The sequence below is a fragment of the Heliconius melpomene genome, chromosome 8, assembly GCF_056956725.1.
Source record: "Heliconius melpomene rosina isolate 202511_hmr_F chromosome 8, ASM5695672v1, whole genome shotgun sequence".
NCBI classification, from domain to species: domain Eukaryota; kingdom Metazoa; phylum Arthropoda; class Insecta; order Lepidoptera; family Nymphalidae; genus Heliconius; species Heliconius melpomene.
The window spans coordinates 1134070-1161991 of record NC_140396.1 but is presented as its reverse complement, the minus strand read 5'-3'; the positions used below and the strand labels follow the sequence as shown (position 1 = coordinate 1161991).

At 34.2% G+C, this 27922-nt stretch overlaps 1 protein-coding gene across 4 annotated transcripts in view; it reads left to right on the top strand.

Moving 5' to 3' along the window:
- The window catches only part of Nrx-1 (Neurexin 1), a 122436-nt gene that overhangs the window by 49637 nt on the left and 44877 nt on the right, over positions 1–27922 (top strand). For all 4 annotated transcript variants that reach the window (XM_085188990.1, XM_085188989.1, XM_085188988.1 and 1 more), the window contains exons 4-5: positions 2861–3005; positions 19039–19180. In XM_085188990.1, coding sequence (XP_085045116.1) covers positions 2861–3005; positions 19039–19180 — 287 coding nt within the window. The remainder of the gene's footprint in view (positions 1–2860; positions 3006–19038; positions 19181–27922) is intronic.

The window sequence follows — 27922 nt, the reverse complement described above, 5'->3', positions numbered from 1 at the left end:
CTGGTAATAAGACATTTCGTTTCACCACATCATCCAATCTTCAAGACATAGGGAGTTGAGTGAAGGATCTCAACGCTGCGCTTTCTCTTTTTACCAGAGAAATGAAAATATTTCGATATCCCAATAGGGAATCCAATAATTTTCATTTTTTTGTATTGCGATTGTAGTGAGTACGCTGTGCCGTTGTGCCACAACGGACTTTTAAGCGTCATTTTAATAATTGTAGTTGCTTCTAAAATATTACAATATTTATCTAAGTGTTGGTCAAAATTAACCAAACACTTTAGCCTAAATGGTTACACAAAGTCAATTAACACCAAAGGCGGAACAACAAAATTTCAAACGACCTCATAATAAGGACGCACCTGACATCTTGAGAATGTCAACGCGGCAAAGTCATAAAAATATGACTTAGAATGTTGAAAGAGAATAAATGTTTCTTTAAAAGATAAAGGAAATTAGTTAAAATTGTTGCAGCATTCGCTTTTATAATTTAATTATGTTGTCGGACACCTCGCCTTGCTCCTTGGTTGATATTCTAGAGGAATGCTTGTTTTGTTTTCTTTAACAACTTGTTTTTGTTTTAGTTTTATTTTGTTATGTTTTTATTTCATTAAGTATTTTAATTTATATCCTTCTGTTTTTTAAGCTTCACGCCGTATCTCGTATATAGCAGGATAGACAGGACTAACCTGGGAACCTGTTAAGATACTCCGTACACTTCTCACTTTTAGCCAAATTCTAAAGGTATTGCAGGTATTGGTTCAGTGGAGGATCTTAACGCCGCACTTTGCATCGTTACCAGAACGTGGAAATAAAATAATTAATATCTTTTACGAAAATATTTATGTAAATTTTATAGTCATCACATGAATTACTCAAAACTTTAAAAAATATACTGTAGTGCAAGACAATATATAAAAAATAAAAGTTTCTCTAAAATGTGAAAAGAATTTAGAATTGAAGAATTTGCTAGAAATTTCACAGTAGTTTGATCCCACGGGAAGACATATGAATAGCTGTAACCACGAGCTATCGAAGTTAGTGTGCAAGTTGAATTCTGTTCCGTATTACTGCTATACTATTAGTGTATACTGTACTATAGTATAGTAGAGGAACACGGCGACCACACAATATATAGAAAGTTATTATTACATGTCTTTTACTTAGCTCCGAAAAGTTGTTTTTGAGCTTTAGATTTAATCTTTTGATTGCTGTTTTAGAATTCGTAAAGTTGGTCAGAGTTTAAGTGAACAAAGAAGATGTATATAATTTTTATGTTTGTCACAAGTTCAGTACTGTAAAGTTAAGGAACACAGTGTAGCGACACTCAATTTCCACCCAATTCTTGAGTTTTGTCTCGTTATTAAAGCGATTAAATAAAAATATTAAATATATTATTAGCCCTAGTGGGAATCGAATCCGCAACCATCGCGCTTGCTATAATCCTTAAACAAGAATATACAAAGTCAAAGATAGACTAGTTTGCAGTTTCCATATCAATGTTACTAGTATACTGTATAGTATAGGTGCAAAGTTCAGTTTTAGTTGTTTGCGTCGATAGAGTCTCTCTCGCTAATTGAATTGCAACGCCACAGAGCTCGGTCACTATATCAATTTATATAGCGAGGGAGTAACGGTGTCAAAGTTACTTTAGTGTATTAAATTTGTGTTTGCTAAGGGATTTTTTTTAGTGATTTTATTGAATGTTATAAATGTTTTTTATACTAGGTACGTATATATTTAAATAGAGAAAAAATACTTTCGACTTTATGTTAATATATATATATATATATATATATATGTTACTTTTACGGTATATCCCACATATAGCAGGGTAGACATAAAGTGTTCATTTTCTCGAGTGGGAATCAAACCCACAACCTGTCACGTTTTCAATCGCACGCTAGTGCTCTTGCGCCACTTGGCTTCTATAAATTGAACTGAGATACATTTTTATGGTACAAAGCATAAATTTCTTTGAATAGTTTAAGCCAAAATTATTTACGCGGTAATCGAATCTACACACTGTGATCGTATATATTTAGCAGTCACTTACATTTGTTTCTTAGTAAATATTAGAGTTCGTAATTGTGATGTTTCGCTCCCGCCCTAAACATTTCTTATGTAAATATTTATATGCAAATCACTTCCGTAAACGTATTTCGAGTCCCTCAAGATGTGTCCTTAATCGAAGTTGAGAAATTTATTTAGAAAACCCCCTTCAAAAAGAAAGCGTTTTCAAAGTTTTCTTTAGATATTTAAATAGAAGTCTAATGCTTTTTTTGCATAGTAATGTAGGCAAAGGGAGATACTCCGTTCCCTACTTGGAGAGTGAGGAAATAAAATCTGTTCATTCCCTAGAGTTGGAATCGAATCCACAACCTGCATAAATGGCGGCACAGTGTTTGATGGTGAATGAGATTCACTATCAAACACTGTGCCGCCGTTTATATTTACAAAAGCTTAAAGTATTTAAATAGTTTTATATCAAATAACATTACAATGTCTATTCATATAAAGACAGAAGCACGATTCGTCTTCTCTCCGCTCCTTCCCTATCAAGTGTTGACAGCGCAATATATTTGAGCGCATTCCAACATCAATCTTGGAATACACAAACTGAAGGAAAACCGAGCAAGGAAAGATTTACTATATAAAAGGTGCATCTTTATAAAAAGATATAATAAAAAAAGATTAATATATAAACGAGCTTCACCTGTATCCTGCGCACACCAGGGTAGGCAGATGGAACCTAGTGTTAAGACACTCCATTCCCTACTTACGCCACGAAGGCCTTAATAAACGTCCTACAATAAAAATATATTTTTAAACAATTTATTTATTTGCTTGTCAACAGGTATAATTCTAAGCTGACCACGCTAGCGCTGCCGTCGGTGATATTCGAGCCTAAGTTCAAAGGATCAGTGCGTAACCTCGTGTACTCTGACCTTCCGGGACAACCTCCACGGCGACAAGAGTTGCGGCATTCGAGAGATTTGAAGGTAAGCTTTAAATTTGGTACAGTATTCGTATTACATAATATTATCTACTAATAAGGCAATGAATGACAAGATCGTTGCAGTACAGCGGCGGGTTTTTGTTTTCATTTCCACACTCTGGTTACAAGATCAAATGCGAGATTTTATCAATTTTATTATCATTAATTATCATATATGATAAGTGCAGGTTCAAAATACGTTAAAAAATAAAATGAAATATTCGCATACATATATTTTTAACATTTTAAAACTGATATCCCGTTGTTCACACATATCGTTTCAATTAAGCACTGTACAAGTGTTGGTAAATTAGAGCAACAGCTGGAATGTCGCTTGTATTTATGAAATATACATTTATTGTTGCATGTGACCTGAACATTTATTGAAATAGTTTTGTTTAATCGTTTTTTTTATCTCGCTACATCCCGCAATTAGTAGGGATAAATGGAGGGAACTTAGTGTTAAGACACTCCTTTCTCCGCTTTCCGTCCTATTTCCCAGAACCAAATGTTAAAACACTCGACTTCCAACTCGACTTCCGACTCGCACAAAACGCAGCGTTGGGAAAATTTGGCAAGTGGGGTGTAGAGTGTCGGAACATTAGGTTCCCAGATTCTCTCTGTCTACCCTGCCACGTGCGGGATACAGCGTGAAATGAAAGAAATAAATAATCAGCTAAACTATAAGGTACTTGCTGAATAGGTAAAAACGCTTTTCAAGCACTTTATTAAAATAACGCTGAAAGGAGAATATAAAATTCCATAGAGTGCGTTATATTTTAAGAACATCTCAATTTTAATATATTATCAAAGCATTTTGAACTCTTTATCCTTCAGTGTTGGGTTCATTTTGCAATGCACTTAAATGCAACCGTTTAGATCGAACAATGAACGTCTCGTTCTAATTCAGACTCAATCAAAAGCAGAAGCAAACTTTAAGGATTTAATACTCTGAGTAAATGCTCTGTTTTCTTTATGAAAGTTCTTGTTTTTTTTTTCATTATTTTCACGCGCTATCCCGATTAGTTTAGGGTTATTTAATATTATCATTTCCCTCCGTTTTGATGCAAATGCAAATGCGGCGTTGAGTTTTGCCACTCAACATGCGATGCCTTGAGATGTTGGCGGAAAGTGGTTAACATAGTGTCTTAACAGTAGGTACGCGATACGGCATGAAGCTAGAGAATAGGTTAAAAAGAAAGAATTTAGTGCCAAGACAATATATCTAGTGATTAAGAGTTCACGTGAAGCAAACATAAAAACGTATTCTTCATTCATTCATTATGTGGGGAAGGCACATTCCGCTTCAAACTTTTCACCCAATTTTCGAGACGATTTTTTTTGGCAGAAGTCAACGCCTCATTTTGTCGTACCAGAGCGAGAAAATTCATTCTTTCCTCCGAATGGAAATCGAACTTACAACCATCCAGCCTTATCTAAGCCTAAGCCTCAACAGCGGCAAGATTCTCTGTCAACTTAAAAAAATACATACTAATCTTTTAAGTAAGTAGGTATAACAAGTACTACAAAGTACTTTAATAAAGCCAAGTTCTGTCGCGGGTCCCCACAGCGAGGCGAGGGCGTGAACGCCGTACATTATGTTGGTTGAAATTAAGTCACTTTAATTACTAAGGAGTAATCTTACACTCGTAATTGCCTCTGTGAGATGTTTGTAATTTGTTTATTACTATAAATGTATGTAATTTCAATTCTGTGAAAGAATTTAATTTGTGCAATTATTTAACAGTGGCGAAAGCGTGCGATTGTAAACGCAATGGTTGTGAGTTCGATACCCATTCGAGGGAATGAAGTATTTTTTTTATTTCTTCGTTCTGGAACTTTACAGTAATATACAATTTATGAAAAAATGTTATATGGACCGTTTATTTTGAAAGTGGTGTAAGTCAATTTTTTCCAAAAATGAGTTATCACGTAATTCATGCTTAACTTAATGTATTTTTTTTATATGTAACTAGTCCGTGTTTAATTTCTCAAAAAAAACCCATGTTTTGAACAACTTAAAATCAGTCGGTAAATGAAATTGCATAATCATCGACATACTAACCTTTAACTTTCTCAAAACAAAAGAAAATGGACTTACACCTCTCTCAAAATAAACGGTCCATATTAATTGTATAATAAAGTAGTTTGTATAATAATAAAGTTATATAAATGTATAACTTGGCTATAATATAACAATAAGTTTAAGCGGGCGAAGCCGAATTTTGGCTACTAGTATGTAATATTATTAGAAATAGGCATTTAAAACGTCCGTCCGTTCATTACAAGTTGAAAAGGTCGCGTGTATCCATAGCCACGTTATTTCGGAGGCTGCGACGGTGAAAGGTTATTCAATTTATTTTTCTATCTGACCTACTTAGCACAGTGACGGCGATATATTGTGAATGACACCGTTTGAGATTTACTGGGGATATAAGGAATGTACCTCTAAGCATGGTAGATAGTTATGGTTCGTGGATGTTTGGAATTCGATTCTTTTTTATAAGCGATGGGTTTTTCTGGAGGTTAGTGTTTTTTTTATTGTTGTTGTTGTTTTAGTTGAGGATGTGGAAAATTTAGGACTTGTAAGGTTTTGATAAAGCAATGAGTGTAGCAGAACTTGAACTCTTTCTTCCTTAACCTCTTGGAGCCATTCCGTTGTTATTGAACGATTTCTAAGAAAGGGTTCTATTATAATTTTATATGTTTCCTAAACAAGTCACCTTCACATTTGTGAAAAAACTCTAAAAATTAAAAAATATGATTTATGGTAAGATTTCTTACTACCAAAAGTGAGCGCCAAAAAAGACGTAAAGGGCTTAAAATAAACACTAAGCTTTATAGGTACTTTGTAGATGTCATTATATTATGATGATAACAATATGTTTTTTGCTTCATTATAAAAATCTTTTTATTTTTTTAGGGACCTGGTATTAACACATTCCTTTTCTAATTAAGGCACTTCCTTTTCCCTACTTTCCTCCTAATTATCGAGACATTGTTGATAGGCGAAACTTACCGACGCGCTTTCTCTAGTTAGAAGAGCGAGGATTTCTTCCTTCCTCGCGGTAAATATTCATTATTTCATTCCACCGAGCGAGAATCAAACCCACGACTGCGTTAACAGTCGCAGCTGGCCTCGAAAAAAATATGTGCAAAGGAGAGACCAGAGTGACACAAGTTCTCTTCCCATATATCTCAAATAAGATGACAAGAATACTTTCTTCCATTTGTAGCAGTTACTTACAGATTTTCTAAATGGATTTAGCTTCCCATATATAATAGTGGTGTCGTAAAGTGGCGTGTTTATGCGATGAGCAGATAGCACAGTGTATGATGTATGGGGCTATATATCTGCTTATCGTGGACTTATGTTAGACAATGTACCTTCTGGCTGGTGGGTTTGAGTGTATTCAATAGATTCTTATTTGTTGTAAAAATATGAAGGTTTAAGTTAATTATCATATTTTATACATGTAAATACTACGGTTGTGAGTTTAATTCTCAGTCAGTGTAATTAATTATTATCATTTCCTCTCTCTTAGTAAGAAAACCAGTATTATACAGGGTGGAATTGTCAGCACCACTTTAAATGAAACCTCAGTTTTAACTACTTCTCTACTTCTTCCATCCTGTATAACCATAACGTAACACTAACATTTGTAGCAACATCTAAATCTGGAGCTGAAAATTTTAATATGTATATTTTTATTTGTCTGCGTTTAAGTTTAAAAATTCAAATTTACATCCCCCTAGATTCTTATTCAACGAGATTCTGTTTAAGCAGGAAGTTTCATAAGTCCCACGGCAGTTCAGACGGTTAACTTCTTGATAATAAATTATTTTTGTGTTTGCTACTTCGTTAAAAATTTTATTGTATAATTGAGTTGTGGTCGTAGATTCGATTCCCATTTGGGGATATATGTATTTACCTATTTTTTTAGCTTCGTGCTGGAACTAGTATATGACAGCGTAGAAGGAACCTAGGAGTCTATTAAGATTTCGATTAGGTATTGCACATTGAGTGGTGAAATTGAAAGTGCCAAGATATGAAAATATTAAATATTCCAATCTCCCGAATAGGAATCGAATCCAAAACTGTCGCGAGTAGAGTCGGACGCTTGTGTCACCTAAAATTTTAAAATATGTAAGATTGGGTTCGTTAATCATTTTGTTCCCAACAGTTCCCAGAAGCAGTGTCTAAGCTAACTTTCGTTAGCTTAGACACTGCTTCTTTGAAATTTTCAAAGTAATATTTTGTGTAACTAAGTAGATAGATATCGTTTATTAGTATGGCAATATAAATTTGAAATTTCTTTTTTACTGAATTTAAATACAATTACGATTTTTTCTTAATGAGAACGGGGTGTTTCAACACTAGATTCGTAGATTCCTTTTGACTACACTAACGATACATTATTAATGAACACGGAGTGACTTTACTCTAGGTTCCCTGGTTCCCTCTGCCTACGCTACCTACAGCGTGAAGCTGAAAAGTGTATTTCATCGAGTTTAATGCCAGTCCACATATAGGTGTACGGTATATTCCCATACACTTGGCAGTACTAGGCAGGATGAATAAAGTGCGCTATCCAGAATTCAATATGCGACCGATTCGTTCGAAATAATCTCGACCCCAAATATCGCTGTCGATTTCTATTAAAGTGAAATACACTTAAAGCTACCTACATATAACTATCGTATATAGTTCAGATTATTTTAAAAAGTACTGAGATATACGAGTATATATTTTATTTTAACTTCACGCACTCCTTCTTCTTCCTGGCATTAATCCCGGCTATTACCGGGGTCTGCCTTCCTACTTAACCTACTTCACTTTGCACGATCTTTTGCGTCCTCGGTGTTTAGACCATTGGCTCTCATGTCCTGCATCACGACATCCAACCAGCGCTTCCTTGGGCGTCCAGGAGGTCGCGCCCCAGGAACTTGTATAGCAAGGCACTTGCGTCCGATATAGTTCTTAGGCCGGCGCGTAACGTGGCCAAACCATCTCAAGCGACGCTCTTGGAGCTTATCCACTACGTCACGGACCCCAAGACTACCTCGAATGAATGTGTTGCGTATGCGGTCAGACCGCGCGTTTTAACTTCACGCACTATCCCGCATAAAGCAGGTAAGGTAGAGGGAACCTCGAAACCTAATGGTAAGAGACTTCCTTTCCCTGTATTTTATGTTAGGTGCAGTTTTTTCTTTATTTAGGTATGTCCCGTATTTAAGGAAGGTAGGCGAGGGAGAAACAATGGTCAAGGCATACTTTTTCTCTCTGGCCAAGTTTCGAAACATTACATACTGTATAACATGTATTTTTCGTTGTGGCTCAACGACATTGTGTCTATAAACACGACAGTTGTAGATTTGATTCCCAGAATAAATTATATTCGCTCTGTAGCCAAACAAGGAACTAGGATGAGTTCCGCCATTGAACATAAGCAAAACGGAATACGAGGTCTTCCCTCTGCCTACCCTGCGATATGCGGGATACAGCGTGAACACATAATATTTTTTTGAATTCAAGTATTTAATTTCCATGCACTTATAATGTCGCTATCTTCTATCAAAATAAGAGTTTTTTTTAAAGTAAACTTGCAAAGTGTGAGGAGGCTGTGGCTAAATGGACCACATTAAAAAGCCATTACCTGCCCGCATACGAGATGCGTTTTTAATCTGTACGTGAGAATTTAAAAATTCAAATATCTCTATAAGGTTTATTATTTGCACTTTTAAATATTATGGCAAATCTTCTTAGTTTTTCTAGAAATTTAAAAGTAGAAGAATTATTTACAATGTCATTGTGGTGTAGAGGCATAGCGTCTGACTGTATACGAGACAGTTGTGGGTTCGATTCTTAGTCAGGTAAATATAAAACATTTCCTCACTCTGGCAAAATTGTGCAGAACGTGTTTTGCGTTTCACGGCGTGAAGCTTTTTTATTAAATATTTAATTTCTGGGGGATTCCAGGTTGTAAAAAGTTTTAAGCCGACAAATATATTATATTACATTTTAGTGGGTTTTGAAGTCACTATGCTTCACAAGGGACTTAGAGTGAAGAGGTTTTCATATTCATAATATTATAATATTCGTTTCACGGGACTGATACGAAATAGATAGAGCTTTAAATATGCTTTTGACCTACTTCCCACTTAAATGCATATTGAAACGAAAAAGAGAAGGTTTTACTACATATTTTATTATTTCATTTTAAATATTATTATTATTAATTATATTATTATGATGGCGAAGCGCGGCGTTGAGTTCTGCCACTCAACACGTAATGCCTCGAAAAATTTGGCGGAAAGTGGGGAACTAAGTGTCTATTTTGATTTAGTCCAATCATTTTCATTTATTTTTTAATCATTTTAAAAGTATAAGGTTTAACTCAAACTCATATGGTTGTAATTGAACAATGATTGTGATTTCAATATAAATTGTTTGATTATACACGAACGAGACTAAGAAATACAAAACCTCGGTAACGAGCTAACAGCTTATCGATTTTATATAGAATTATTTCTTTGAATAAGAAACATGAACTGTTAAGAGAATTTGCCTCGAGTGTAGTTTTTCGTATGAAATATTCTTTTCCAAGTAATAATCTTAAAAAATTAATTAGATGCTCGAGATTACATTACAAATATTGTATGTAAAATTTTAAATGTATGTAAAATATATACGAGTAGGGTAGGCAGAGAGAGCCTAGTGTTAAGGCACTCCGCTCCCCACTTTACCCCATTCGCCGAATTCTGGAGACATTGCGTGCTTATTCGATCTGGACATCAGACCTAAGACATGAACATTTTAAATATTTCACTTCCTTGTGTGGGAATTGAACCTACAACTTCTCGCGTTTACAGCCATACGCTTGTGCCCCTGCGCCACGACTGGCCTCACTAAAACCTCACTATCTCATCATTTCATAAAGCAATAAATTTATAATTATGGCGTTTTTTATTGGATACCTCAAATGTACAGTTTCTGATATATACTCATTAAATATGTTTATAACGTGGGGTTATGGGGAATAAAATTGTTTACGACATAAGTTCACGTGAAGTATGCTGTTGGAGTGATTTCGAACGCAATATTGCCTCGTCTCTGTATTGTGGACTTGATGATTAGAATAATAATAATCTAATTATTTTAAGTTATAGAAATAATATTTCTAGGTTTTCGCCTATAGCTACCTGGCGACAGGTAGAAATAACTTAGTGTTGAGACACTTCGTTTTCTATTTAAAAAAGGTGTAAGAAATAGAACACAGCGGGATTTGACCCTGCGCCTTTTGGAAATATAACAACTCTTGGAACGTATGGCTAAGTGGTCAGAGCCTTTAGATCGTTTACAAACGTCACGTTAACATTTTTATAGTGATCTAAAAAGTATTTTTCTTTTCCTAAGTAGATATAGTAAATATAATAATAAGTTTGAGCGGGCGAAGCCGCGGGCGGGTCGCCAGTAATATTTACTCGTATAGTTCTGCTCAATCAAACCCATGTTCCGTTTACAGCAGATTGATTAATTTTCAACTCTGTTTATTAATTACACCTGAATCCCGCACTCAATAACCCACTCGAGTTAATGGCCCCGCGTCGCGTCGTGGCCATCTTGTCATGTCGTATAGCTGACGTTGCGCTACGATTTATTGGTGCCACTTAATATATTGCTAATGTATGGATATTCGTTTTTTTTTATTATATGAAATAGTGTCTTTTTTGTTGTTTGAGTTATTGTGATGGGTGTGGGTTCGATACTCGATGGTGCAAATGTTGATATTTAATAATAATGGTAATATTTTCAGATGTACTTATTATAAAAAAAAAATCTTAATTTTTAAAATTATTTCCAACATAATATTAAGAGTGGATTAATAAATTACTATAACTTATACATATTTTCCCATTCCCATTAAGTTTGACGTCGATCGTAGTTAAACACCGCAGTATCTCTGACTATATTAGGGAAACAGTTATTTATTCCTCGAAATGAATCTCTAAAATCCAAGCAGATGAAGTTGCACCTCAGAAGTAGATTAATTCAAGTTTCATACAAATTTATTACTAAAGCTAGGTATACATTTATATAACAGTCTCTATTTACTAAATTGCGCAGTCGTCGTAAATTTAAATATATTTGTATTTCATCTCAAGTTATGAGAAAGTAAATACATGGATATTTGTTTATTTAAAAAATAAGCATAAGCTTTAAGATCTGGATGTATTCGTATGAATATATTTTAGATAAGATATAAAGAAAACTTATCTGTATTATCTTAGTATGGGATAAACTTTAAATATGTTAAGATATTTTTATTTTTAGCTTCACTCTGTATCCCACAAATAGCAAAGTAGGCAGAAGAACTTAGTGTTAAAACACTCAGTTCTCACTTCCGTTCCACTCTTCCGTTCTCCACTTTCCGGCGAATTCTAATGGCATTGCGAGAAAATCAAGATAATAAATATTTCATTTCATCGAGCGGGAGTTGAACCCACAACCTGTCGTACAATCACACGCTTGAACTTCTGCGTCAAGTTTTATACAAGGAGATTACTGACACTAAACAATAAGATAACAGTCCCTATTTGGTAAATTGCAACGTCGCCGTCGTCTTCAATCTAAACATTTTCGTATTTCATCTCGAGTTATGACAAAGTAGTTTTGTGAGTTAAATAAGATATTTTCAGTTGCAATTTTAATTTTGTCGAGATGACTTGGTTAAGCTGAAGTCCTCTCACGCGGAGTGGGGCCAGTGACTTGGAAAGCGTCATTGAACAAGAATAATATATAGCGTAGGTCCACTCTTAGCGCGTTATTGGTTACCTTATTAGATTATGTAATTTTAAATATAAATAAATTAAATCATTAATTAGTTTCACGCTATATCCCGCATACAGCAGGGTAGGCAGAGGGAACCCAGTGTTAAAACGGAGTGACTAAACATTAAATGTTCTCCCGTGAACTTTGATCTCTCCATCGCGATTTGTCTTTTTGCTATTATTAATATTAACTTAGAATGCTGCCACTGCCACTGACCTTAATTAATATTTTAGAAAAAAATCAAAGTTTTTACTCAGAAATTATATAAATACATAATATATTGCATATAGACATTTAGCTACTTACATACATAAGTGTAAAATAATTTCTACGCAAGTACGAAAACCACTTAGGAACTCGGCAAATGTCAAGGGCGGATGTATAACGTACACCGCGACGACATCGCGCTTATATTGGACGTCTAATATGTGTCAACTTGGAAATACTAATAAAACTTGTAGCTCGGCTTTATGTGATTGATATTGGTGTTTGAAGGTACTGAGTTCGGTTCCCGTTTAGAGTACTGTGCATAATATTGCTGTATGTTCGTAAAAGACAATTTTTTTTGAGTCTACTGGTTGTTTGATTATAAGCGTTGATTATAAGGTTACGATCATAAAAATCTTCCAGATCTCGTGGCAGTGCAAGCGCCACAATGATAAGACTGTTATCGCGATGGTTGGGAGTTCTATTCCCACTTGGGGAATGAAATATTTTATATTTTCATTTTTTCGCTTTGATGACGAAGTAAAGCACGGCGGAGTGTTTTAACACTAGATTTCCATATTCACTCTGCCTACCCTGCTATGTGCGGGTTACAGTGTAAATTTGAAAAACACCAACTAATGTCTGACTAAATTATTTTAAAGATATACTCATAACATAACTAACAGAACTAATTTAGTTTTGTAAAACGAAACTTACGAGTATTTAATATAAGGGCCGCAATCCGCCCGCGGCCACCTAACTTGGTAACTTTTGACTTAAGTCAATTAATATTATTGGATAAGCCGAGCAATACGAAAATTGGAATTCTAAATAAATATTAAAGTTTTAAGATGTCTCGTGTTTCTAGATAGATGTAGAACTATAATTTTTTTTCAGTTTTTAAAAAGCTTTAAAAGCTTTTATTTTGTTTTCTGGTGTATTGTATTTTATAAATTAAGTTCTTTCATTTGGCAAAGATTTTTCACAATTTTACAATTACTAGTTTTATAAGTAATTTTTGTTCTTAAATTATTATAATTGAAATGCGACGTGGAAATGAAAATAATGTATATTATGTTTTACTACTTCTTTCCCGAGTGGAAGTCGACCCCATAACACCTAGATTGACACTGTTCCACTGTGCCACGATGGCCTAAAAACAAACAAATAAAATAAACAGTTAATCCATCCCCAAAACTTAGAAAATACAAGATTATTGCTATTTTACCCAAAAACAAAAGTCCATTGCAACTTTATTTGTTTTTTTGTTAGCTTTGTGTCCCTACAGAATACATTAAGCAAATGTGTCGAAAATTATGATGAATCGTGGCACCCGAAAACCGCCTCAAGTGCCAACCGGGATGGAGGTGTAATTGCTTAATTTCGCGTGAAACATTTCTCACGATTAATATACCGCAGGTACAACGAAGCTTAAGGTACGAAGTGGTGGGCGGGAACTGTTTTGGAGGAATGGAAATATACGTATCGTTGTTTTGTTTTATTAGTTCGTTATAGTTTTGGGCAATTTAGACTCATTTTAATATAATTATTAGACAGTATTTTTTTTTTGTACTCAAGGCTTTTTAGTGCAGTTTAATCGGTAGAACGAAATGTTATATTTTTTAATTTCACGCTGTATCCCGCAAATAACAGAGTAGGGTTCATTCCCCCGAATTGAAATTGAATCGCTTACATTCGTTACTATGGCCTCTAAAAATACTATTATTTTTAAACATTTATCCACCCAGGAGTCGAATTCCTAATCATCAAATATGTTATAATCAGAATTCTAACAACGTAGATACTTTTCATAACCTGTATAATTATCCCGATTATATTCACTAGAAAATAAAATTAAAAAAAAATCTCATTTCATCGCAGCAGATAGTGAATACGTGCCAAGCGGGTCAACTTAGCTCTTTAATGCCCCTTTTATATATGACAAATTGTTTACTCTTATCATTCATGAGTGAACTGTGTCAGGTCGTATGGAAATTAAGTTTTTGTTGCCTCTGTACTCTGGTTATTTCATATTTATATAGATCTCGCGTCCTTTGTGGGTATATAATTAATATTATATGCTTATGGTTCTTTAGAATTTCTTGTAGTGTACACATGTGGTGGTGGTAGGTTCGATTCCTATTTGGGGGGGGTGAATTGTTTTCATTTATTCGCTTTGGTAATGAGAGAAAGCGTTGCGATAAGTTAACTATGTTGCCAACAACCTGTGCCTACTCTGCTACGAGGAGAAATGAGTGAAGCTGCTCTTTTAGTATTGCTGCTTATTTTACTTTAACATAATTTATTCTTGATAATCTAAATAAAACAACTGGGACACAAGGATGGCTTACCTATTTTAACTTAATTTATAATAATATTAGTATATTTATAACCCGTACGTATATTCGTATTACCGCCCACGTAGCACCTCTGATATCTATGCTGTAGCGCCCACGGTTATTGAGAAACGGCGCGTGGGACGATTTTGTTAGTCGTTTAGAATTGTATTATGTCGCGTTGTACAGTTTGTACAGAGTTTGTTGCAATGTTTTTTTTGTAGTTTATATGAATTATTTATTAATTTACTTATTTGGCTGTGCTGGTTCATAAGTGTTGGTTCAAGGTTCAATTACACATTTTTTTTATAATCACGAAACTGTCTGCTTGGCTTGCCGTTTCGATAGGAATAAAAATCTAAAGTGTTCTTTTTTACATTACATAATTTTTTTTCATTACATTATTTATTTTCTGCAAAATTTTCGAGAACTTATGTGTTGAGTGGCGAAGCTCAACGCTTCGCTATATCGTGTTTACCGAGAAAATAGAAATAATTCATTTTCCCCATTGGTAACCAAGCCAACAACCGTTACGCTAACAGACAGATGGTTAGCTACGACGGCCTCAATTTTCAAACGCAATTTTTTATGTAGGTACTGAACTTACTACCATATTGCCCAATCAGCAGAAATGGGCAAATTTTGAGTTTCAACTGACAATTAAATATTAACATTTGCTGACAATTTTGTTCGTGCAGAAGTCACTCTTCACATTACTTGTTAATATTTAATTGTTAATTGCAATTAAATTTGCCCAACTCTGCCAGCCAGACATTTTTGCATTATTGCGGTATAATAACTTATAATATCTCCAATTTTTGTATTTAATTGGAATTAAAATTTTGTCGCATTATTGTGGGCGGTTAACATGCTACGCCGTAGCCAACAGCTACGAAATCGTTCGTGATTTTTGCTACTAGCGTGATCATGTATCGTATTCGATAATAAATAAATTATACAACTTCTTTATAACATGATGTAATTGGGTGTAGTAAAATGCTTATTTTATTGAAGGATTTTTTTTCTGTGGCCTCTAGCATCTTTTATATACCTATTAAAAGGTAGGCAAGGAGAACCTAGTTGTGAGACTATTCGTTCTTAGCTTTTTGTTTCATTTGCAAACCTTGTATGTTCAGTGGAATACAACTCTAAGCTTTATAGCAATATTTCTATATATACGCCTTTTCCAACACAGTAGTTTAGTTACAATAGTTTACAGGGAATATAGTGTTAAGACACCCCACTCTCCATTTTGCTGCCTAAACTTCGAGATATTGCGTATAGTGTCGTAACTCACAATTCGGTAAAAAAGGGGAAAATGGGTTTTTGGGATGGGAAAATTCTTTCCCTTTCATTGCGGAAAGCTGGGACAAATAAAATAAAAAAAGACAAACAAATATGTACCACGAAATCAATATCTAATTAAAAATCAATTGATATGCTGACAAATTGTATGTTCCACTCAAAATAACTCGATTCCGTTCATAAACTGCCAAGAAGAAAAAGGAGGTGAAACCATTAACTTTTCGGCAAATATTCTGGCTTTCCGCCAATAGTACCTGTAGAGGTTTTACAAGTACTTCTTAGGTTTAATTACCGCATTTTTAGCCTAACTTCATGGAATTTGGCTTCGATTTTACTATTATTAGAATGTTTTAGCTGTAGAGTATATGTGCTCAATTGGTTTAATATAAATTAAATAGCTATATAAAGAATTAACACATTTGTAGATAATATATTACTAGCAATATTTTAGTTTGAATAGTATGAAATTAAACTACTGCTTGCATCTATAAAATAATTAATTAAGTTACTTTTGTAGACCGCCGTGGCACAGTTTGATAGTGACTGACTGTAAACACAATGGTTGTGGGTTCAATTCCCACTCACGAGAATGATTTTATTTAATTATTTTAATTTCCCAGCTTAAATCGATAAATGTTTAAAAAATTGGGCCAGTGCGTGAGTGAGTGTCTAACCACTAGGTTTCTCCGTGCTATACGCGGGATACAGAGTGCAGAGTACAAGCTACGTTTAAAATTACATTATCCAATAATAAATTAAGTGATATGCGTCCACCCATACCATCTTAGACGAGGGTGGAAAGATAATAACTTTGCACGAACAAGAGATCACTTTAAGAAGATCAAAGGCACGCTTGTTAATTAGAACCAATCGAGAGGCAAGAAGCTCTTGATATCGTATATAATTTATTATACGAGTATTAATAATATGACGTCGTCGTGGAACAGTGCCCCTGTATAAGGTTGTGATTGTAAATTTTAAATATTTCATTCCTCTGATTAGGAATCGAACCCATAACCTGACGCGTTCACAGTCGCACGTTTTTGCCACTGCGCCCACGACTGCTTCTCTAAATACACATAAATATTCAAATTAAATTTAATCATCGTAAGCTATTCAATAGTTCGTGCCCTATTTAAGAGAGCCTAGATTTATCATTCATTTTTTTTATCTTTTTTTCATGTTTGCTTTGAAAAGGTATATCTTTAGCTCTAACTAACGATTTGTAAACGTCTTTTAATTGCTATTGGACTTTTAAATGTAGGATCTTTGTAGATAAATAATTTTATGTGCAACGTGAAAGGCCAATATTTTTATTATATTTTTTTCAATTGTCAATGTATAAAAAATATTAAAGAATTGACTACTGAGTTTCTTAAGCAATCTGAAAAGAATTTGTAAAGAATTATTATAAAATATATTTTATTTTATTTGTTATGTTGCGTGGTAGTTATTTCTTCAGAGCTTATTGTAAGTTTACTTTATTCACTGGATTCCCAATAAAAGTGATTCAAGAATAGGTAGAGAGGATTCTGATCTCTTTTTTGACACCAGTCTCCCCTTTTCGCCCCATTAAAAGGCATTGTGTGTTCAGTGGCGGAACTCAACGCCGCGCTTTAAGGAATCACAACGGGAAAATGAAAATAATTCATTTATGACACCAAACATTCAATTTCTTCTCGAGGAAATGAAGTATTTAATATTATTATTTCCTCGCTTTGGTTAGGTAAATCACGGCGTTAGGTTTTGCCACTCAACTCGCAATGCCTTCAGGTTCTCTGTACCATATATCAGGCTTGCGTCAGTCTAAAACTTACCAAACGGACAGAATGGGTATCTTTACCCATCTAAACTTTTGCATTTCATAGTTTGAAAACTGGAACATTATTCAACATAATTCTTACAAACGTCTCACGTCGAGTTAGATAATCGACGCTCTGTCTGAAACTATCTTTCACGAACCATTCATTTTTCAATTTTCAACTTATGATAAAGCGATGTGATGCTTTTCGAAATGAATTCGTAATGCGGAGAGGAAGTGTTATTCATCTTTTTCTTTTGACGTTTATTTATTGTTTTTTTTTAAAATGAGGACGCGGTATCCCGCACATAGCAGGATAGGCAGAAGGAACCTAGTGTATATATGGGAATGGGCATGGAGTGCCTTCACACTAGGTTCTGCTATGTACAGAATACAGCGTGGAGCTAAAAAAATAGCAAAATTAACAATCATAGTTATAATAATATAAACATCACTGATATATATCTAATAATAATAATTTAATTCTTATTTTTTTTAAACAAACTAAATAGTCCTTGAAAAATAAGATTATGTTTCATTTTGTTATCATTTTAACATAGAATTATAAACAACATGTCTCAGTATCGAACGTGCTACCTCCGCTCAAACAGCCCGTAGATTATTTAAATTGTAGATACTTCTAGTTACTGTAGAAGTAATGAATAAATAATGTCGCCGTAATTAGATCTTTTATATTCTAGACACGTAAAATTCTATTAGATAAAAGTAACGACTGTCTACTAGCGTTGGTAAATTATTTACTACGTTATAATAAAATTATGAAATATCTTTGTCATAATAAATTATGAGAAATTTGAAATTTATTATCACAAATTATTAATTTGAAATTGAATTAGGGAAAATTTTATTAAGGACAATTTGGCGCAACTAGTGAAGGACAAGCGGTGATAGTGGGTTTCATTCACACTCAGATGAATATAAACTAAAACTATATATTAAATTACAACTATTAATTAAGCTTTAATTGTATATTTAATCTATTTTTAATTTTCTTTTCTGCTACAAACTGGTTCTCGTACTTCACGCGTCTCGAAAATTTGATAGAAAGGTCAGATTCACTTTAGTATGTTTAAAAAGCGTGAAATAGTTTTTTTCTGATTAATTTTTATTATGACCTGCTTGGAGGCGTGGTTGGGAAAGTTGACAAAATGCTATGACTGTAGGTTCCATTCTTATTGACATAGGCTAATTGAACGTAGTTGTTGTTATTGCTTTTTCACCTCTCAGCCTAATATCGTCTTGTAACAATTATATGTGTTATAATTTGTCTCTTAATACTTCTAAGATGATCCAGCAAACATCAAGAGTCTAGGGCATTTTAAAAGCGTTGAGCAAGGATTATGAATTAGAATTTTAATGAAAGTACTCTTTGACTGAGTTCTGAATGAAATTAAAACTATTGAATGACAGATTCACAAATACCTTTTCCTTTTCTATCCGAAGAGAGTATACGAGATCTTTTTAAGGCTAATTCCATTGCGTCACGATGAAATAAAATATTTTTATTTATGTTTTAAAACTACATTTGTTCCAGAGTTCACGTATAACCAACGCGAGCGGTGACGCGTGCGAGCGTCGCGACCCCTGCCAGCACGGCGGCGTCTGCATCAGCACGGACGACGGGCCGATATGTGAATGTAGGGACGGTGACTACGAAGGTGCTTTTTGTGAGAGAGGTATGTATGAGGATAGATTTAGGATTTTAGGGTAAACAACCAGTTTTGCATTTTATATTATACCCAATTAATGACTCAAAATATCTAACTAGGAAATAAAACAGAATTATATAAATTCCACCCACTTCACTCTATTGGTAATAAACACTGAAATATTTTCAACTAATGGTAGTTTTACAAAAAAAGTCAGAAAATAAAAGGCATTAAAACGAGCAGTGCCTTCAAGCGAGACTTACTTGGCTAATGGCAACACCATGTATAATATGGATTTAGCACGCGAGTTTTATACAGCAAGTACAATGCAAGTACTTTAAGAATGTTGAATTTTATATGCAACAGTTTTGTTTTAAGCGTTTAGAGAGTAATAAATCATTTTGGGTAATTTATTTTGTTTTTTTTTTTAAATTAAATAACAGTAATTGCCATATAAAAAATTAAAATTACATTAGTAATATGTTTCCTTGATTATTTTAGAAATATCAGGTATTATATGACAATAGAGGTGTATGTCACTTGGAAATATTTATATTTAAAACAAAATATGTACAGGCACATGGTGGCAGAACTCAATTCTTTGTTTTTCCATCAAAGTGAAAAAAATATAAAGAATTCATTCATGACAGCTTTATTAAATATGTTGTATAAGCAGTTTAAACAGTGACATATCACAATTTTCTCTCCTTGCTAACACACTAAGTGTGAAAAAGGAAACGGAGAAAAGAATCACTTACTTAATTTTGATATGGCAATTACTCACTTACACATACTAAATTCCTTCATACATACGTTCAATTCTTGTTAAAAACATAAGTAGAGTTCATTAAATGATTTTGCACTACAAACTTTTAGGTACTTGGCCGAATTTCAAATCAGGGTTCCGCACGACCATTCCGAAGGCACTTCAGTATTACGACGACTATTTAATTACAATCAGGCCAAAATGTGGGAATATTATGCTATGGAAATGGTGTTAAACGCTGTTATGAGTATATAGGGGTTGTATTGAATTTTATTTTAATTTAATTACTTTTATTTTTCTTTTTTCCGCATTTTAGTAGAGTGAGATCAATCTGTTCTTTTTTAGCCAGCGCATTTATCGTCATTAAAAACGTAGAAGATTTCACACGTTATTTTTTATTTTAAATACAAATATTTCACGTTGTATCTTGCATGTAGTAGCAATGTAGGCAGGGGGAGTGTTAAGACACTGCGTTCTCCACTTATTGCCCATTTTCCAAGACACTATATGTTGAGTGATGAAACTCTCCGCCGCGACATGTCTGGTTATCTTACCATAGCTAAGAAATCAAAATGATCCATCCCCTCGTGTGCCTATCAAACCTATATCCGTTACATTTAAAGTCAGATACTGTTCACACGAGAGTCTCATTTCTGTCATTGTTTTATACATAATATTTATGCTACTCAAACTATATATATAAACATAATCTATATACATATAGATTAAAAATACGTACTGTGTACACCATTTTATGGTAGAATCCACTAGAGTACTGAGATATGCTCGGTACTCCTCAAGTTGAGGGAGGGTCCTTACCGAGACTGTGGCTTTTTTTACTCGAGAACTACATTCGTTTTAAATTGCATTTTTTATTATAAAACGTATTATTTTAGAAACAACGTTTTTAAGCTTCACGCTGCTTATCGCATTTAGCAGAGTAGGCAAACAACCTAGTGTTCCCTACTTTCACTAGTGTTCACTTACTAGTGTTCACTCTGTTCCCTACTTTCCGCCCAAATTCCATCCATTACGTGTTGATTGGCAACTCCGCTTTTATTTACCCAATATTATTGCGAACAAATGGTCATTGGCATCATCAAAAACAAAAGAAAACAAAAAGTCATCTTATATATTCTTTTGTTTCTGTTGATTTTCACCAAAATCACATGTACAGAAATATACAGTCGAATTGGAGAACCTCCCTCTTTCTAATGTCGACTGAACAATTAAAAAAACCTTTGTCTATATCAAAATCGTATAAAATACTAAAAAGTTTCTTAGAATCGTACGTTTAACCTGAATAGTATTAAGTATTTAGCCGATTCATTCATGCCATAACATCGATCATCTTGTTCTACATAACTGGCAGTTCTACGAAAACTTACAGTTTGTGCTACTAATGTTACAAGACTGAAACGTTTTGTGTGTCGGATCTTTGCTACTTGATCGCAAAAAAAGCTGAACAGATTTTGATGAAATTTTACATTGAAATAAATTTTATTATCCAATATTTTTTTCTGGTAGGTAAATGCAACGATGAGTTCTGCCTTTCAACGCACAGTGTCTACTTTTCACCCGTATATCTAGATGCAGTGTAGGTTTTCTCTGTCTATCTTGTTTTATGCGGGATGCGACATGGAAAAAGAATGAAAAGAAAAAAAAATGTAAAATGATAGGAACTGGAGACCAGAGTGCGGAGCATTTTTAAGGGTTTTTTTTTTAAGTAAGCAAGCAGGGGCAAGCAAGTTTACATATTTTTCATCTCTGTAAAAGACATAAATAGCTTAATGGATCATTAATTTAAGTCAGAATACACACTTTTTATATTCTCCTTTTTTGTATCGTCACTCTCGTCCTGCCTGGTTAGGTTGGAAAATTAAATGATGTTTTTGATCAACTGTACGTCCATTTTATAATTTTTATCCTGCACATAGTAGGGTATGCAGAAGGAATCTTGTGTACTAAAGGTAAACAAAATAATATCACTACCCCGAGTAGGCATCGAACTCACAACCAACTATTTAATACAGTTGCTCTCCAATTCCACGATTTGATTTTCATTTCTCTCCGCACTAAATCCAGAAACGTCAGAAATTGCGGTAAAACTTTGTAAATCTGTCGCTTATTTTCCCCCCACATCAAATGTACGTTTGGCCGCTTTCAAAGTAGCGTGCGGGCTGACCGTTTTAGATCCGTACGAGTGGGTTTTAACTGACGGGGCCTCGAACTGAGTCGAACTAAATTGCGCTAGTTTACATTCCTGTGACCCTCTATGGGATGAATGTATGTATGATGTATGATATTTATTAAATTTTTAGGGTTCCGTATCCAAAGGGTAAAACGGGATCCTACGAGTATTACATAGAACCCACTATCTGTCTATTTGCCTCTTCACCACTGTCACCAGGCTATATCTCATGAACAGTGATAGATAGTGGAAATTTTTACCGATGATGTATTTCTGTTGCCGCTATATCATCAGATACTAGAAAGTAGAATAAAATGAATATTTGAAGGGGCTCCTATATAAAAAAACCTGATTTCTTTGCCGTTTTCTAGTGTCTATTTTAAGTGTGTAAATACTTCTTAATTAAGAGTACTTATGTGCTTATGTTGAGGCTGTCGTGGTGCACTGGTACAAGCGTGTTACTAAATATTTTTAATTTTCAATTCTTCGTTGTGGTGGTTCAAGGTAAAGCGCAGCGTTAAGTTCCGCGCAAGGTGTGTACAGGAAGTGTGTCAATCGAAACGGAGTTTCATAAAAATAGATTCCCTCTGCCTATACTGCTATGAGAATGATATAGCTTGAAGCTAATAAAAAAATTAAGGTAGTTACCTTATAAATTCGACGTAGTAATAGTTGGAGCTTAAATTTGTTGTCTATAGTAATTTAAAGTTCGTCTCTAAAACGATGTCACATCTAATTTTCCCAACAACATCTCACATCAGCGTGTCAAAACAAAAAAGTACCATTAGCAAGCTTTTAGAGAATCCTTTTTAAAGTATTTTTTAAAAATAGTTTATTATTTTAAATTTTAATAAGCTAGGTTTAAATATTTATATTTTATATATTCATATCTATAATTAATTGGGATGGTTGTGAGTTCGATTCATTAGTTTCAATTATCTGATAAAATATTATCAATTAATTTTTGAGGCTTATGAACAGATTTTATTAATAAAATAAAAGTTTAGTTAGTTTTACTTATTTATGACAAATAATATATTCCAAATGCGGGAGGTAATTTTAGTCGCATTTACAGTGTGTTACAGTGAAACGGAAAAATATTTCAAATTATTAAAATATTTCAATGGACGTGCTTACATACTACTACTACTAGGTAGGTATGTACGTTTACATAGAACAGAAGCTAAGTAGAATCCAACTATCGCAGTAAACACTTGTTATTCTAAATTACGTTTAGCCCGAGGGTCATATTTAATTGGTGGCTTCTGAATCTCGACCAGTTTAAATTCAGTCATGTTTATTACTCCACAAAGCTCGTTTGTACGTATTTTGAATTCTGAATGTGCCAGTGGAAAGCGATAGAAGTGCTGTTTCACTAAGTTTATGCATATAATTTTGTATTTTGCATGGATTTTATTGTATTTCATGGTGCGTTTATTTATGGTTAAATATATATTATAGCTTCACGATGTATCCCACACATGGCAGGGTAAGCAGGTTAGGCATAGCGAACCTGAAAACCTACTGCTAAGACACTCCGTTACCGTTAAGACGCTTCCGTTCCTCATTGGTCGCGTGAAAGTTGGATAGATGTTAGATGAAGGGCGCGTTGAGTGGTGGAACTCAATGTCTCGCTTTGCCTTGACACTAGAGCGGAGAAATTAATGTATCAAATATTCATTTCCTCGATTGTGAATTGAACCCAAAAGCTGTCGCGTTTACAGTCACACGCTTATGCCCATGCAATGCGCCACGATATTTGCCATTAAATTACTGGAAGATTATAATTCAATAATGAATATAGGTGGAGAATGGAGAAGGGAGTCTCTTACCACTAGGTTCCATCTAACTACCCTAGCTAGAGTGAACCTAATGTTAAAACACTTTACGCAGGAGATGCTCAACCAAAGAGAACAACCTTTACGAGGCTCTTCCACACTTTGAAGGGAACATCTTAAATTGCGTCGTAATTGCTTTAATCACACTCGACACGCTCGAGTATTCCACCCTCGATAGTTCGACCCATTAAAATACGTGACGTTAATTTATACTACGTGTTTATTTTATAGGGATTTTAGGATGGTAAAGTTAGGTTTGACGTGTTTGTTTTAGGTTCACGCTGTATCCCGCATAAAACAGTGTAGGCACAGGCAACTAAGGCGCCTAGTTTGAAGACACTATTCCCATTAAGACACTTCCGTTCCCTACTTTCCACGGAATTGTAGCGGTATTGCCTATTGAGAGGTGGAATGCGAGCAAATCAAAATATTTAAAATTTATTTTCCTCAAGTGGGAAACGAACCCGCAACCATTGCTTTTACAGTCACAACACAAATAGTAAATAATTTATTTTACCCTCATCGTTACTTAGAGTAAATAAAATACCAATTGCTGCCAAAAAAACCTTATTCCATAATATCGATGTGTTTACAGCTTATCAGTTGAACCTTGGTCGTATGGCATTGACATTTTACTATTAAAACATTACTTTACGACTTCGAGGAACAGCACCAAATGTTTTGTGCTGGCCTGTATTTGCTGTGGTATTTTACTTGGAAAATGTTGCAGTTTTGTTTTTTGTGGCTTGTTTTTTTTTTCCTTTTTTTATTGGAATTGTTGGTATTTCTTGCTGTTGGAATAGTGGCTGAGTGTAAATGTGACGGTTGCGAGTTCAATTTTCGTTTGCGTGAACCAATTATTTTCATTGCTTTAAACCGGTAACGTCACAAACCGTGGCGTTGCTAAAGCTTTTATTTAAGAATTTATTCTACTGATTATAAATAGTCATAATAATAATACTTCAAATTTATATATTATAAATATTATTATCAAAAATACATAATTACTTAACCAGACTATAGAGAAAAAGCTCCACAATAGAAAATTTCCACGAACAAGTTTTCAGCTAAATCATAATAAAAGAAGATCCATAATAAAATATTATTTTCTCTCTGAATAAGAAATTCTAATAAAACCGTAACCCACTTACATACAATCACATTTTACAAACCGTACCTACTCGTAATAAGCGGGTAGGTATTAGGTGCCCTTGGGCGGGACAGTTTTATATATTAAGTATTTATAGAGTTAAGAATATATGGAAAGGTATATAGTTGATGTCATCAATGGCGGGCTAGAACTTATGTCACAGACGATGGTGTGGACCCTTATCCTGGAAAAGATTTTTGTTTTTTAATATATATTTTTAGCTCCACGCTGTATCTTGTACATAGCACGTTAGGCGGAGGGAACCTGGACTCGTAATATTAAGAGACTTTTGTTCCTCATTCTCTGCCGAATTCTGGAGGCATTAGGTGTTGAGTAGCTGAACTCAATGCCTCGCTTTACCTCGTTGCCAGAGCGAAATTAAAATATTAAATATTTTATTTCTCCGAGGGAGAATCGAACCTACGATACAATCGTTTAAAATCAGAATTTTATATACCTACCCACATTTAATAATAATTCCTTTCACTGACAGTTTTAACAATTACTGCTCTAAGGTCATCCAATTCGGAATATTCATTTCGCACGGTGTCTTAGAGTGAATCCAGAATCCAATTTCAACGTGGGTAATGTAAAAACTTGTTTCGTATTTCTCTCACGTTCTTTGTATTAGCCTGTACCGGCGAGTGTGATGTGCCTGGGGAGGGCCTCTGTGTGTCGTTGTTTTTATTTAAAAAGTAATTACGATTATATGTATATAATAATAGTGTGTCAACTGCGGCTTCGCCCGCTTAAACTTATTATCATATTTTAGCCAAACTATACAGCTACAGATTTTGTAATCTTATCATAAATTGTAGCCTATGTGTTGTTCTGATTTAGGTTTAAGCTATTTTATTGCAAAGTGTCATCTAAATCCAACAATGCCTCCAAAATTCGGCGGAAAGTGGGGAACGATGTGTAGTGTTAAAACACTAGGTTCCCTCAGCTTACCCTGCTGAGTGCGGGATTCAGTGTGAAGCTGAATTAGATACAAAATATTATTTTTGTGCTATAAAAGAGACAAACAACTATTAAAATAGTAATTTCAAAGTTCAACGCCCCACACCACAGTATTCATCGCGCATCTCGCGTTCGACGGCTGAACAATTTTACAGATTCAATTTCCGTTCCTCTTAATGTGTAGACGCGGGCGTGTGAACGTTTGATTGATATGTCAATGGCCGTCCAGTTTCGATTTTAAATAGCTTTTGTAGTGTTTGCGGGATTGACGTGATAGTGTCGTGGTGACAGGTTATCACTGGACTCTATCACTTGTCACTAGTTTGGGTTAAGGTTTTGTACACATTTTTAGGGTATTTCTGTTTTTATCTGTTTTTCTATTTGTTTTACTAATATATTTTTTGAGGCTAGTAGTGGTGCAGGGCGCGACATGTTGTGGGTTCGATTTTCATTGAAGGAAATGAAATATTTCATATTTTCATTCGCTCGTGGCAAAGCGCGGCGTTGCGTTCTGCCGCTCAGTACTTAATGCCTCCAGATATTGTTGGAAAGTGAGGAAAGGAAGTCTTAATGATAACGTATCTTTACACAAGTTCTCATGCTCAGTCTGTTTGTTAAAAAAATATTAATAAAAAAGTGAATAGACTTGTTAAAAGCAAAAGTTGGAAAATGGATTTTTCGAAAACTTATAAAATACATGCCTCATACTTACTTATACTCGTACTTATATATAGACTTAGTTATCAAAAGGCGCGACTTCAAATCTACCTAGTTAGGTTCAAATATCTCATTTGGATTTCAAAGAGAAATGAATAAGAATGAAAGGTTTACATTTTATTTAAAACCCTATTTGGGTCAAATAAGAATGGTTAAGCTCAAATAGCTTATTAGCTGTTTTTAGGTTCTCAATGTGTCTCGCAAATACCAGTGTAGTTACGAGAGTAAATGTCTCGAAAATTCGGTGGAAAGTGGAGAACGGAGTGTCTTTATATTAGGTTCCCTCTGCCTACACTGCTATATGCGGAATGCTGAACACACTGTGATGCTGAAAAAAAATACTATTACGTTATTCATACGTTTTTCTCTGCAATCGATACTACAAGTAATCAAATGAGACGTGTGTCAACTGCAATACATTGGTTTGTCGTGAACGCAGATGAGTGAGCAATTTCAATGGAAAAATTGAGTGAAATAAATAATTTTCGCATTTTGAAATGTGTGCAGAGAGATAGTAGTCTAGTAATAATAATTCTAATAAGAATTTCCGCTTTTCTATATTCACAGTATTTGGAGAATGTAAAGACAGCTTTACGATATGTTGTACATAGCAGAGGTGACAAAGGGAACTTACGCCATGTGTGTTTTAACGAGAAGAAAAATCCTAATACTTAATCCGATTTTCGCCCGAATTCATTGCTTCTTGAGTGGCTCTCAACACGTTTCATTTTGCCAGAGCAAATAAATGAAAATAATTCATTTCTCCGAGCGGGAATCGAACCCATAACTCTCACGTTTACAGACCCACTGCAACAAAATGGCCTCTATTTTAATTTTAATTAAATTAATATGATATTTTCGTAACAAGAACTAAAAGTGCATTTAAAAATAACTTAGATATAACTATAAAATTGATCAGAGTTCTGTAGGTCACCTAAATGGCATGAAAGACTGAACAAGCCAATTACAAATAGTTTTCCTCCACAAGTTGTACTCGTATTAGCGTTGTAACATGATCGTTGTTATTGAGAACGTTGAAACCTTATATTTAAATTCTTTAAGTTATTAATTTAGCTCTATCTTTCCGTGTACATTTTTGATTTATTTTAATTAAAAAAAATAAACGGATTAAATTGAGGCCAGTCGT